The following is a 14,723-nucleotide window of genomic DNA, read 5'->3' on the forward strand; positions in this document are numbered from 1 at the left end:
GCTTCCCCCTTAACATCCTTGTTCCAACACCAGTGAATGTGGTTGTTCTCCAGGGTTCACTGGGACCTTTGCCTGTGGAGTGGCCACATATCCTCTACCAAATGTCCTCCCAGCAGGGGAACCGTGTCTCCCTGTGTGGCCCATGGACCCCTCGTACCTCTCTCTCTGCTCCTGGAGATTCGCCCTTCCCATCAGAACACTGTCAGGTGTTGAGCTGTGGAGTTTCATACTCTGTGCTCCCCCTGTTTATAGAGTCTTAATGGAATTTAAGTGCTTTACTTTCTCTTTTTTCCCCTTTTTGTTCAGTCCCTTGCGTACTCTTTGTTTTCTCTCCAGCTGCTTTCTGGGGGGAGGGGAATGCTTTCCCGTACTCTCCCCCGTCTTCATCCTCTCTTCGCAAGCAAAAACACCTCTCTGCCCTTGCGTCAACTTCACCTCCCCTGGTCCTACCCCCTGTGGTGTGTACCTGCTGAGTTCTGTGGTTCAGGTTGTGCAGATTGTTGTGTTAATCCTCTAATCAGTTTTCTAGGTGTGCAAGACGGTTTCGTGTTGATCTGTGGTGTAGGCTGGTTTACCTCCCCACGCCGTGTACCTGGCGAGTTCTGTGCAGACTGTTGTGTGAATCCTCTAATCAGTTTTCTAGTTGTGCAAGATGGTTTCGTGTTGATCTCTGGTGTAGGCTGAATTCTGTCACTCTGCCCAAATTCATATATTGTATTATTGTTATTATTATTATTATTCTCAAATAATTCCAGCTTTGGCCTTTAAGAGTTTCTTCAGGCTGCTGCCATACTCTTTTGATATGGCTTCATCCTTTTTTAAGAATTTCCTTATTTTCTGAAACTACAGAGTTTCCATATTTACCTTATATTTTCCCTGCCCCAGTTCTGGAAGCAACCACTTCCCTAAGCAGCCTTTTTTCCTTTTGTTAGTGAGTGGCATTTGCATGCTAGGTGTGCACTGAAACTTGCTACTGAAGTTTCATTGCCCTTAGGTTCTCTCAACAGGCAGATCTAGAAAATATCAATGTCTGCTAACCCAGGTATACACATACATCTGTCTTTCTCTCTTTCTCTCTCTCTCTCTCTTTCTCCTGTGTGTGTGTGTAAACCATTAGTTTAAATGGATACTTCTGATTCCAGTCTAAAACCACAAGGTCAGTTACAGCCTTCAATGCTTATTTCTTTCTGTTTTCTCTGAAAATAAGAAACCTGGTTTTCATCTACAATGCATTCACCTGTTTTTCAGTCCTAGTACAGACATGAAATAGTTTAATAATTGCTCACCACACCCCTGTGAGAAACGGATTTATTAACTGGAGAACAGTGTGGTGTAGAGTTCTTGTTGTCTTTAGTATTACAGCATTCAGTCAAAGGACTGTTTTCAAAATTCACTTAGGTTACTTCTGGTCTTCTTCGTTCCCTTCAGTGTGATGATATTATGCATTTGTAATAAAGTTAGGTCATCAAATCATAGTTGGTTTGAAGTAACACTCCCTCCTGCCCTTTACACACATCCTAGTTGACTTTAATTATTATTATTTTTTATCTGGGGAGCTAGACATTACCATGATTCCAAGAGTAAAAGTTACACTTAGAGAAGACACCCCCTCCTTATCTCTACTGTTACATTCTCATTCCTCTTCCTTCCATTCCCTATCTCCTCTTAGGTAACCAAGCTCTCTAGCTTCTGATTTATTCTGCCTACATTTCTTTTGCACCAATGGGCAGATGTATTTTCATACACCATCTTTTTTTTTTTTTTACGTGAAGGGTAACATCTTACAAAACACTCTTGCACTCTGGTTTTTCATGTAACACTATATCCTGGAAATCATTCAAATCAGTTCATGGAGATTTTCCTCACTCATGTTCACACCTGCATCGTATTCCAATAGCTGGAGGTGCCAGAGTTTATTCAACTACTCTCTTATGAATGGGAATTTAGGTTGTTTCTAGTATTTTACAACCAAAACGATGCAATTAATGACTATGCATAATACTTTCCTATTATTGGAAGTGTATTTTCAAGTGTGATTGCTGGGTCAAAAAGTAAGTGTATATGTAGCTTTCTTAGGTATTGCCATATTTTCTTCCAAACGGGTTGCAAGAACCCTTTTAGATTTAGCCTTTTCCTAACTTGTGGGAATTCAGGTGTCTGTGTTTGGAAATACCAAAAACAGGTTTATAAATAGATATCCAGATACTCCTGGAAAATAGAATGATTCAACTATTTCCTTCTATGTCTGTATGCACTAAATTAATTTATTTACTGCATGAATGCATATTTGAATACTTTCTGTGTGAGAGAAATATTCTGAAAAATTCAAAAATACTTGATTCTATTCAGTGAATAATTTGTATTTTGGTCAGGTGGTAGTGAGATGAAAAATATAAAGTCTAGTCAGTTGTGCAAACTCCCATGCCAAAGAGAGATTCTGGACGTTAAGATGGTAGAGAAAAACAATATTAGGTCTTTTTTATTTAATGTTTATTTATTTTTGAAAGAGAGAGAGAGTGACAAAGTGCAAGTAGGGGAGGGGCAGAGAGAGAGAGGGAGACACAGAATCTGAAGCAGGCTCCAGGTTCTGAGCTGTCAGCACAGAGCCCGACACAGGGCTCAAACCCATGAACTGCAAGATCATGACCTGAGCTGAAATTGGATGCATAACTGACTGAGCCACCCAGGCGCCCTAACAATATTAGCTTCTTACAGAATATTACTCGTTGTTTCCAGATCACTCTAATATCACTATTAATGGGGTGTTTCTCTTCCTTCAGCTTCGTCTATGACTTTTTTATAGAAAGCTGAAAAAGCCACGTTGAACAAGATATTTCTAGTTTTCCATGTTATTCAGTCTCCCATTTTACCTATATAACAATAGTGTCATGCTTTATTCTGAGGTATTCTTTATGACTATAAAAACAAAATTCCCCTTATTAATGCCTTGGAGAAAATTTAAGGACTATAAAGGCGTTGTTTGCAAAGAGGACCAAAGAGCCTTCTTTTCGCAGAACACTTGTTTTACACAAGATCATTTTCACAGAACAACCCTAAGTAATAAAAAACTGACTGTGAGCAGGAATGAGTTTTTTTAAGGATCTTTGATGCCCACTTTCTTACTATTTATTTATTTATTTATTTTTATAATTTAAGAACTTGCATTTCAAATGTATTTTCAGGCATTTGTCTTTGACCTTTGGACTTACCTTGCCCTCTGTTTAGATTTTTCTTTTCTTTAAATAATAGAATATTAGTCTAGTCCTTCTTGATTTAAGCAATAATGAGGGCACTCCTCAAGTTTTCCTGGAGAAAACTCTACCATTGTGTTTATTTTCCATTTGTTTACAGGGCATTTGAAAAAAGCCTACATTAGTACCTGATAGGGACCAGGTAACTGTGACTCTAATGAATAGATCCAACACCATTTCCCCCAGATTCTTTCTCCAATGAGGCGTCAGGTGGGTCCTTCTGAACAGTACCACAAGGAGCCAACCACGGACCATCTTTCCCAAAACTTCCCTGAGTGCAGACAAGCAACATGAATTCCAATTCCTATGAAGTTGGATAGGTGATGTAAAAGACGAAGCGAGTTAGAGGTTGCCTATGGAAACAGGAGAACCCAGCAGCGCTGTGCCCTGTCTGCAAGACGGAAGCCAACATTCAGTTTGAACTGTAGTTGCATCAGTGAAATCAAGCACAGTGATCCCAGATTTTCCAACTGAACAAGAAAAGTCAGTGATCTGGGTTTTTATTGAAGTTTAATTATTTATTTGTTATTTATTAAGTGATTCGGGTAGTTGGCTACCTGCATCACTGATTAGAATGGCTCACCCCCCATCACACTGTAGAAGGCAACTAGCATAAAGTGTCAATGCATCTATTTGTTAGGTTTTCCAGTATATCAAGAAACACTAGTAATCTGGAGTTTCAACTGAAATTTTTTTTTGAAATTTATTCCTGAATAATTTGAATATTTTTTGGAAACATCCGTGGGCCTTGTCTCAGTATGCTATGGCTACCATTGTACTACCAGAGAGTGGATGGCTTAAGTAACAGAAATTTATTTTTTCACAGTTTTGGGGGTTAGAGGCTTAAGATCAAGGTACCAGCAGAGTTGGTCTCTTCATTTCTTTCTGCTGACAGATAGACACTTACTCACTGTGTCCTCACACGGCTTTTTTCTCTCTGTGAGTGTGGAAAGAGCTCTAGTGTCTTCTGCTCTTCTTATAAGGACACCAGCCCTATTGGATTAGGGCCCACTCTTACTGCTTCATTTAACCTTAATTACCTCCTTAAGGCCCTGTCTCTAAATGCAGTCACATTGGGGTTTAGGGCCTCAACATGTGAATTTGGGGGGAACACAAATTCAGTCCACATGGGCCTCTGGCTTGCAAAATCAAACTTCTTGAGATTACATGGGCCACGTGCCATTGTCTAGTACGGGATTCTCAAACACTGACGTACATCAGAATCAACAAAACCTAGAAGTTTTGTTAAAGCAGATTCTTGGGCAGCATTCTCGCAGCCTCTGGGCCAACAGGTTGAAGGTGAGGTCCATCATTGTGATTTCATTCTCTTTCTGGTTTCTAGGAATTCTTTAGTCTCTTCAGGTATCTCTCTATTGTCCATCCCACTCTCCTGTGCTATTAAGAATTTAATAGATTAAGTTTAGTAGGATTTTGCAAGGGAAGGGAAGCGAAGGAAAACAAACAAACAATCAAACAAACATGAACAAAAAACCCGTGCTCCACAAGCCCATTATGGAACTACAGTTTTTAAGACAGAAAATAATTATTGAAAACTTTTTTCTTTTATTGTTTTTTAACATTTATTTATTTTTGAGAGACAAAGAGAGACAGAGCACAAGTGGGAAGATGGATAGAGATAGAAGGAGGCACAGAATCTAAAGCAGGCTCCAGGCACTGAGCTGTCAGCACAGAGCCCGATGTGGGGCTTGACCCATGAACCATGAGATCATGACCTGTGAGCTGAGGTTGGCTGCTTAACGCACTGAGCCACCCAGGCGCCCCTGAAAACCTTTTTTTCTTTAGAAGTTGAGTGAGTTATCTTTAGTTTCTATCGTAAGTAGAATATGTTAAGTTCATGGTACAAGAAAACCTTTTTTTCTTTAGAAGTTGAGTGAGTTATCTTTAGGTTCTATTGTAAGTACAATATGTTAAGTTCATGGTACAATTGGAGCTGGATTGAGGTAAGAAATGCAACTTACCATTTTTAAAAAGAGTGGTATATAAAGAAAGAGAAATAATCTGCCCTTTATGGAATACATTAACCTTATGGTTATTAGTATGTATTATATATCTGTGCCCCGTGGATACTAAAATGGAGGTGAAGAAAATTCTAGAGTAGCTGTAGACAAGAGTAATCAAAATGATTATGGGCATTGCAATAGGGTTCTGTCACAAAATTGAAAAATGTGATGTTCTTTATTTTCCACAAGCATGTATTCTATGTCCTATGCTGTGCTAGGTTTAAAAGAAGTAGACACATAAGTTTGCAATTTATGCATGTTCTCAATTTTTTTTTTCTGTCTTCAAACCTGACAAATGAATTTTACCCCCGAGACAAAATCCCTTAGGTATATGTCAAGTGATTTACAGTGGTTTTCGTGCTAGCATCGTGCTAGTCCTCTGATACATAACTAGTACATTTAAACTAATTAAAGTATTTTTGCATCTGATAATTTTTTTAAAGTAAACCATTTACAAACTTCTGAACTTTCTTATTAAATCTGGTCTAAGAATTATTGAGCTAGAAATCTAAGAAGTACTTTATTATTATTTTCTTCTAATTTGTTTAGGGATTTTGGAAAGGACAATGAGCAGTTGTTAATTGTGTTCTACCGAGATTGGCTGAGACAGACTTTACCATACAGTTCATTTTGCTGAGATTTAGGAAATAACATTTTTAATAGTTGGGAAAGTATTGAAATAAATAATTGTGGACAACTGTAAACAGGTTAACATCTATCCTGAACGCTTTACGGGTACCAGTGCCGAAAAGTAAGGAACTGAACCCTAACAGCCTCTTCTACTTTATTATTTCTTGGCTTTCCTGTATCTTTAAAATATATTCCCAATCATGCTCTAAATTTGCTATCTACATTTTTATTCCCTTTGAGCAAATAACTCTGATTTTGAAAAATTCTGTATGTATGTATATCATCTTCTTCCTTTTTTTTTCATGTCAGTCCATGTACAGAGGATCACCGGTTAGTACAAATTTTAGAATTTTTAACTCCTGGCTTTTATAGGTGAAAGAGAACATAAATTTCATGCTATTTGGTAACAAATTTCAAAGTAAGTGCATTTTTTTTAAACTACTGATCACAGTTTCTTTTAAGTTCCAGTCAACTTCTGGATGTAAAAAATAACCCCCACCTTTTTTTTTTTTTTCCTGTCTGGTATTTTGTTGGTAATTCCTTGCATGATGTCATATGTTTTCAACTTTAAAGAAATTTTTGAAATTCACTCCATAGTCGTTTTTCTTGTGTGCACCTAATGAATGCTCCTGAGATTTCCACTGAAACCATGTGCTTGTCTGTTTTGATGGCTCACCCTACTTACTCTTGTGTACCATTACATAGGCATGACCAAATTGTACTGATGTCTAATAAAGTGCTAATTATTGCATAATTAGGTGGTCTATAATCTTCTGGTATGTTACAAGTAGAGTTTTTCTTTTTGAACAGATTAAACTAGTCAACATTAACTCCACCGATATAGCAGATGGCCGGCCATCAATAATTCTCGGATTGATGTGGACCATTATTCTGTATTTCCAGGTATTGTACTATAGCTCCCTTTGTGGTTGATATAATGTCATGGATGGAGGTAGTGGTGGAAATTTTAATAATACTCTCCTTTTCCCTACCTTGGAGATTGATCCTTATGTTAGAAGAAATGTGACCTTCACATGTACCTTTTGTTGTTGTTAGCAGAAGAATTTCCTCTTCCCTGCAAAGGTGTCATATATGTCATATATGGAACTCCTCTAAAAAACTGTGGCATAGGTACTCAGTCTGAAAAGTGAGCAGGGCACAATGGAGATGAAATATTGGTGTATTAAAGAGCTTAGGAACATTTCTGCTCTCTGGAAAGGACCAGTTTTATGCTCCTATTAGATAGTAAGGGGAGAAATTAACTCCCCATTCCATCTAGAATAAGTTTTCTAGCCATTGGGTTGGTTTTAAAACAAGTAGACTTGATTTTTTAGAGCAGTTTTAGGTTCACAGCCAAAGTGAGCAAAAACTACAGAAATTTCTCACCATATACCTTGTGTTCCACACATGAGTAGCTTCTCCCGTAACCAACATCCTCCACGGAGTGATATTTGTTACAATTAACGAACCTGTATTGACTCATCATTATCCTTCAAAGTTCATTGTTTACATTATGGTTCAATGGGCGGTGTACATCTCTGAGTTTGGATAACCATTAGGTTTTGTTTTAGTCATGCATTCATGTATGTAACTAGCAGTCATGACTGTGTATAGAGTAGTCTTAGATGCAGTGGGAAGTACCGGGAAGAGTACCATGTCAATCATGCCCTGAAGAGCTTGCATTGTCAATGATGTCAAGAGTGTGAGTTTAAGTCACTTTCAGTTGGAAAAGTAAAACATCCGAGGAAATAACAAGACAGTTCTTATATTTTTGGCCACTGTTAATTCACAAACAGATTGAGGAGCTGACCAGCAACCTGCCACAGCTGCAGTCCCTGCCTGGCAGCACATCCTCTGTGGACAGCATGGTCAGCGCGGAGACCGCCAGCCCCCCGAGTAAGCGGAAGGTGGCCACCAAGATCCAAGGAAATGCTAAGAAGGCTTTATTAAAGTGGGTTCAGTACACAGTAGCCAAGTAAGTGCCACGAGCTTGTTTAAACTGGAAACCCTTGAATAATTTAAGTTACCAGTTTATTGCTGAGTGCACTTTCCAATATTGCAGAATTTGAAGAGACATTTGAGTGAAGGGTTTACTTCCGGTTGTTGCATTCTTTCCTTGAATTAAAATATCAACAGAAACCATCACTAATACTCTAGGAAAGTACTGTCATCAAACGAATTCCTTCATTATTCATGTGATTGAGCCCAATTAATTGTTTTTTAACAACTACACTTTGATAATGTGAGGGCTAATCTATTTAGGTCATTGTTTGGACTGTTTTTTTTTTTATGTCTATTACTTTTGAGAGAGAGAGCATGAGAGCAAGTGGAGAGGGCAGAGAGAGAGAAAGAGTCCCAAGCAGACCCTGTGCTGTCAGCCCAGAGCCCGATATGGGGCTCAAACCATGAGATCATGCATGACCTTTCCGAAACCAAGACTCAGATGCTTAATCGACTGAGCCACCCAGTTGCCCCTGGATGTCCTGCTTTTATTAAATAATCTTTACGCAAATACAGTAGAGGTTTAAATGTGATCATTTCTTCATAAGACTGTTAGGTTCTATTTGATAATAATGTGAACTCAGGTCCACATTCTGAAGTAATTGTATTCGTTGTTGTTTTCCAAAACTTTCTAGCAATTTTATCTTTAAATTTTTTTCCGTGGGTCTCATCTTTTATGTCGAATATAGATTCCTTTGTCAACTTCAGCTTATTGACTGTGGATTTGCTTCAGGGCATAATAAATTTATATGTGTACATTCATGTGATAATGCTGCACAGAATATTAGTACTTTCAAGGAGTATCTCTTCATAGCAATTTCAATAGCATTTTCAATTGAGCAGACCAAAGTTTTGTGGTCTGATGTGGTCAGTGATAAGATTTCTTCACAAAGAAGTTCTGCTTTTGTATGATTTTCCTAAATGACATGTCAAATTAACTCTCTTTCTGTTTTGTTTTTTGTGTGCCTAATTCTAATCTGAATCTTATTCCCTACTTCTGAAAAATAGTTTTAAACAAGCACTTATCATTATAAAATATTGAAGCACTAAGCATAGGGAGTTCTATTTTTAAAGCGGTTGAAGAGCAAAAATAAAAATTAAATATAGAGAAGATGTAATTAGTGTTACTATTTTACACAGTTTGGTTTCACTTTTAAAGTGTGTTGGTGGTTGTCTAATTTGGGATATATTTTTATGATTCAACTTGTACTCAAAAATTTTTTTGAAAGCAAAGCTTTGTGGCTTTTTAGAATCTGTAGTAGAAATGGAATTTTAAAAACCTGCCCACAGTGCTGGTATATTGTTTGCATTTCATTTACAGTGGCAATTACTGATCTCTTCTGCAGCTAATTGGGCAGAGAGAAGACATGTGCTGGGTAGGAAGAGACAAGTGACCACATGCTAGGACACTTGTCATGATGCTATTGCAATAAAACTTTGTAATAATGTCAATGTGATATTCTCTTGCCCATTGCTTCCCACAACATTAAACTAATCAAAAATAAATTGGTTTCTCTTAATATTATAGTTGTTTGAAGTAAACTGAAATTGAATGCTGTTGGAGTTTTTCTGCATTGGTTTTGTTCTACATATGGTGTTTTAGCTTCCAGAGATGTGCGGGGATCTAATAATAACTAAAAGTCATTCCTGCAACTTGTATATTTGTAACATCAGTGGAAGTGGTATTTTCCTTATCTGTATAAATGTTCAGATTTGTGGATCCCAGGGTTTCCCACCCATCAACGTATCAGTGAGATCCATTTATTTTACAGCTGCATTAAGTGTAGAGATTTGGGGAGATGACTTGTCTAACATAAAAATTTTGTGATGAACCCATGATTCCATTATGCCTACCAAATTGTTGATAATTTTTCTAAAAGCTATTTTTTTACACTATCCTGATGTATTTTTCAAGTAATTTTTTTTTTTACCAGATATGGGTAAAAGACTTTAGAATCTATACCCCTTTCAGTATATGACATGTTTTTTAAATGATAATCTGTGAGACTCTGTGGTCTGAATGTTTATCAGTCTTAGAAGAGTGTAGATGATAAGAAAGGGCAAAACATCCAGTAAACACCAGACATTGTCAAAACTGTATTCATTGTTTTCATATAAAATTTTAAACTATGTGAGAAACAAATAAAAAAAGCCCTTTTAGTAAGGCAACATAATCCATCCTTCTCTCTCGCGCGCTCTCTCTCTCTCTCTCTTTTTTTTTTAACCAATGTACTATCCTGTATACTCTCTCAGACATGAAAGCATTAAACTATAGCATATCTGATATTTGCATACCTTATTTTGAGGGTCTAGGAAGAACAATGGTATTTTAAGACAAAACTTAGTGAGATAATGAAACAAATGAAGATAGGTACATCCAGATCCATTGAAAATGACTTGAGGTAAATTACATATTAGAAGTCAGAAATGCCTATAAACCGGATATACTTCATCATTTCTTTAAGTGATGTGTCCAAGTCTAAGTTTGTATCACTTCTGTAACTGACATACCTAAGTTTTCCTAGATTTTGTATTTGAGATTCTTAAATGAAAGGTTTGGACTCAAACTTAAAACTTTTTAGAAATATCATCTACTGTTTTGATGTAATACAACACATTATAGGTGTGCGTGTTGGGGGGGAGGGTGTATGTGTTCAACACATTATAGAAAAATAAAATGTACTGAAACTTCTAAAATTATTCCAATGTAGTAATATTTAGGGAAATATTTTATACATTTCTTTTTGAAAATACCTAAAACAATAAACAGGTTGAAGAAAATCAGAAAATATCTAATACGTGATGGATATTTGTTAGCTAATTATTACTTACACCACCTTGTTTTGTTAAGAAATAATTTGAGGTGGCTGTGAAAACAAAAACATCTTTTTGTTATTATTCTTTAATTTTTTAAAACTATTTATTTATTCCTGAGAGATAGAGACAGAGCATGAGCAAGGGAGGGGCAGAGAGAGAGGGACACACAGAATCTGAAGCAGGCTCCAGGATCTGAACTGTCACAGAGACTCGAACTCATGGGTCTCGAACTCACAAACCGTGAGATCATGACCTGAGCTGAAGTTGGATGCTTAACTGACTGAGCCACCCAGGTGCCCCCAAAAACATCTTTAAATGAGAAAATGTGAAAAAAGAAAATGTAGATGGAAAAATAAGATGAAGCCGGAGGCAAATGTACAAAAAAAGAGCTAACAAGAACACGCTGTCCCACTTGGGTGGGGATCTGCCCGTGTGCCAGACATTGGCTGAAAATATTATATGCATACTACCAGAGATGGAAAGTCTGAAAGAACTAAGAGAAGATGCAAGGTTACTTTATAACTACTGAAATCTTACAAAATTGTTTTGAAAATACACATTTATGAAGTCAGTGATGAGATCCAGTGATGCTATTTTTAGCATGTTGTACACAGACGAAATGTACATTGGTAAAACAGGATTTCAAGTGAAACTTAAGTTGGCAGAGATAAAATTTAAGAGCATTTATTACCTTGTTGTATTAATCAATGTATCAATCGTATATAAAGTATTTATTTTTATGAAAGTGTATTTTATGCAAGCTGAATGTACATTGGTAATACAGGGTTTAAAATGACTTTTTAGTTTGCAGAGATAAAACTTAAGGGCATTTATCGGGGCACCTGGGTGGCTCAGTCGGTTGGGCATCCAACTTCAGCTCAGGTCATGGTCTCACGGTTTGTGAGTTCGAGCCCCACGTTGGGCTCTGTGCTGAGAGCTCTGAGCCTGGAGCCTGCTTCAGATTCTGTGTCTCCACCTCTCTCTGCCCCTCGCATACTCATGCTCTGTCTCTCTCCATCTCTCAATAATAAATAAATGTTAAAAAAAAATTAAGGGCATTTATCAACTTGGTATATTAGTCAGTGTTACCAGTCAAATATATCTGACAGCTCATGGAAATTTTGAGACTATAGTAAAAAAAAAAAAAAAAAAAAGATGTTACCTCTGCTTCATTTAGAAACAGCTGTAATGAGACTAATGTTTTAAAAAGAGACTGCCAGGATATTTATCCATTGAATGTCACCTAATTAATTGGTCACCTTTAAAGGCTCTAGACTTAACCAAGGGATGTTGCTTAAAGACATCTTTGCAGCTTCCTTTTTGGAGCTGCCTTTGTATATAGTTGACAAGTTACAGATAGAAAAACAAAATTCATTGTGATTTATCACTTTTATTTTCAACAACAAAATATTACTACCAACTGGAATGATTCTTAATTATCACAATTGGCTTCAAATTAATCATATCCACCACAAAAGAACAAAGATTTGCTACCAGGGCATTGTCCTCAAGACAATTCCAAAAACAGAGTTTACAAAACAATTTGATCAGGAATGCCTGGGTGGCTCAGTAGGTTAAGCGACCGACTTCAATTCAGGTCTTGATCTCATGGTTTGTGAGATCAAGCCCCACATCTGGCTCTGTGTTGACAGCCCAGAGCTAGTTTTGGATCCTCTGTCTCCCTCTCTCTCTGCCCCTCCCTGCTCTCTCTCTCCCCCCCAAGAAACAACCAACCGAACAAACAAACAGTTTGTTCAAATAATTTGACAATGTGTAGATGGAAACTTGTCTGGACTCATGTGGAGTATAGGCTCCTGTGTGATTGATTTACAGATAGGATCACATCCATTTGCATTTGTTCATTCTAATGAATTGCATACAATTCAGCCATATTATCTTGGTATGTTAATACCTGTGCATGCACAACACATTGATATTTATCACTGTCATTAGAATTGTGCTAGATATGGGGTGCCTGGGTGGCTCAGTTGGTTAAGCATCCGACTTTGGCTCAGGTCATGGTATCATGGTTCGTGAGTTTGAGCCCCACATTGGGCTCTGTGCTGACAGCTCAGAGCCTGGAGCCTGTTTTGGATTCTGTGTCTCCGCCTCTCTCTCTCAGCTCCTCCCTGGCTCACACTGTCTCTCTCTCAAAATAAATAAACACTTAAAAAATTAGTAAAAAAAAAAAAGAATTGTGCTAGGTACTTCAAAAATATACAATGATAAATTACTATCAATTTTGGTGTTTCATAATTTTCTCTTTTTTATTTTACCAGACATGTTTTCTCTGAATTAGTTTCCTTTAAAAAGTGTGCTTTAAATTGGATATCACAATTACTGAAAAATCTAATATAGAAGACTCTTGCCATCTTGTTACCCTCTAACAATTTTGTTTTGCCTCATTTTTTTCAAGCGGCTGATATAGCTAACTGCACATCAGTCATTGGTGAGGATTAGATTTTGCATTAGTCCTTGAGGAAAGTGCATATTACCTATTCAGATTCAGAGTGTGGCATTATTTTATTTTATTTTATTTTATTTTATTTTATTTTATTTTATTTTATTTTATGTTTTATCACATTAAGGCAGACGGGAATAGACGTAAAGGACTTCGGGCGGAGTTGGAGAAGTGGAGTTGCCTTTCATTCGGTCATCCATGCCATTCGACCAGAACTAGTGGACTTGGAGAAAGTGAAAGGCAGATCTAACCGGGAAAACCTGGAGGAGGCTTTCACTATTGCTGAATCAGAACTAGGAATTCCAAGACTACTGGATCCTGAAGGCAAGTTGAATAATTGCTGGTTCTTGTGTACACACATCAACTCGGTAGGTTTCTGTTTCTTAACGGCAGAAATTCCAGATGATTTCTGAGACCTTAGTAGAGGCCAGAAATTTTTAGAAAAGCAGTAAGAAATAGTACCTTCCTGCACTAATTTTCTTTTGGGAAAATATTTGCCATGATATATGGGAGCAAAATAACAGCTCTGCTGCTCCAAACAGCACTTTGACATTGCTGGTGTGAGCCAGGTGACGTGCACCTACTCAATATAGTAAAGGGTAGAATGAAAGCTTTAGAAGTGTGTGGACATTAGGGGGAAGAAGAGAATCCAGGATAAAAGAATTACTGTACTTATATAACAAAGAATCTGGAAGACATAAGAAATTAATAACCTAATATCATATCTTTAAAATGTCAGCCTTAGAAACTTGGAAATGTTGATAATCATCCAGTGTTCTGGTATCAATGGGGAAAACCACACCAATGGTCAACTGCTATTTTTCATTAGAATTATCTGGCACCTTTTTGCTAATTTTGTGAATTTTTTGGTAATTTTGTGAATTTTAAGACCTTATGGGAATGTATTAAACTCCTTCAAGCCTTCAAGAGACAATTTTGATGACTTTAATAAACTTTAGTAAACTGTATATATTGTTTGTCATATTGAAATAAACGGGGTAAAAGTGAATTTTCCAAATGCTGCAGACAATTTCTTATTTCGGTTGGCAGTTATGAATATTTCTGTTAATGATGCAGAAAAGTCAATACAATGAAAGCAAGTTATTTTTAAAGATGAGATTTCAGAGTAAGCATGACTACCTCTAAAACAGGGTCTAAGTGGGACACTTGTGCCTGCAAGGTTATAGATACCTACAAAGCCCTGTTTGACTTCCCGTGAGATGAAAGCAACGTGGAGATCCCTTGCCACTTTGGGAACCCGCAGGGGGCCCCCCACATTTACTAGGATAGCCAACAGCTTTCCACCTTGTTTCTGCACCACACACACACACACACACACACACACAGACACACACACACATACAAACCAGTAGTATCCAATATACTGTTCAGCTCAAGGAGAAAGCCACATACATTGAGCCCTCAATTTTTCCCAGAGTAGGCCAGGAGGAAGGTATAAATGGTTTTTTTCATACCCACTCGACCAGAGAAGCTTAATGTTTTTTCTTTGATGATAGAAACTGAAGTTGCCCAGATGCAGAG

The 14,723-nt window shown here is 37.3% G+C and overlaps 1 protein-coding gene across 18 annotated transcripts in view; it reads left to right on the forward strand.

Annotated features, from left to right (window-relative positions):
* Window positions 1-14,723, forward strand: part of SYNE1 (spectrin repeat containing nuclear envelope protein 1) — a 474,716-nt gene that overhangs the window by 118,901 nt on the left and 341,092 nt on the right. For 16 of the 18 annotated variants that reach the window (XR_008298258.1, XM_053222078.1, XM_053222079.1 and 13 more), the window contains exons 6-9: window positions 6,212-6,232; window positions 6,713-6,805; window positions 7,699-7,877; window positions 13,309-13,505. Coding sequence is in view for 17 of the 18 variants with exons in the window: in XM_053222078.1 (XP_053078053.1) it covers window positions 6,212-6,232; window positions 6,713-6,805; window positions 7,699-7,877; window positions 13,309-13,505 (490 nt within the window). In the remaining variant the exon portion in view is untranslated. The remainder of the gene's footprint in view (window positions 1-6,211; window positions 6,233-6,712; window positions 6,806-7,698; window positions 7,878-13,308; window positions 13,506-14,723) is intronic. The other 2 variants (XM_027056606.2, XM_027056611.2) reach the window with 1 other exon arrangement.

Source organism: Acinonyx jubatus, chromosome B2 (assembly GCF_027475565.1).
Source record: "Acinonyx jubatus isolate Ajub_Pintada_27869175 chromosome B2, VMU_Ajub_asm_v1.0, whole genome shotgun sequence".
Lineage (NCBI taxonomy): Eukaryota > Metazoa > Chordata > Mammalia > Carnivora > Felidae > Acinonyx > Acinonyx jubatus.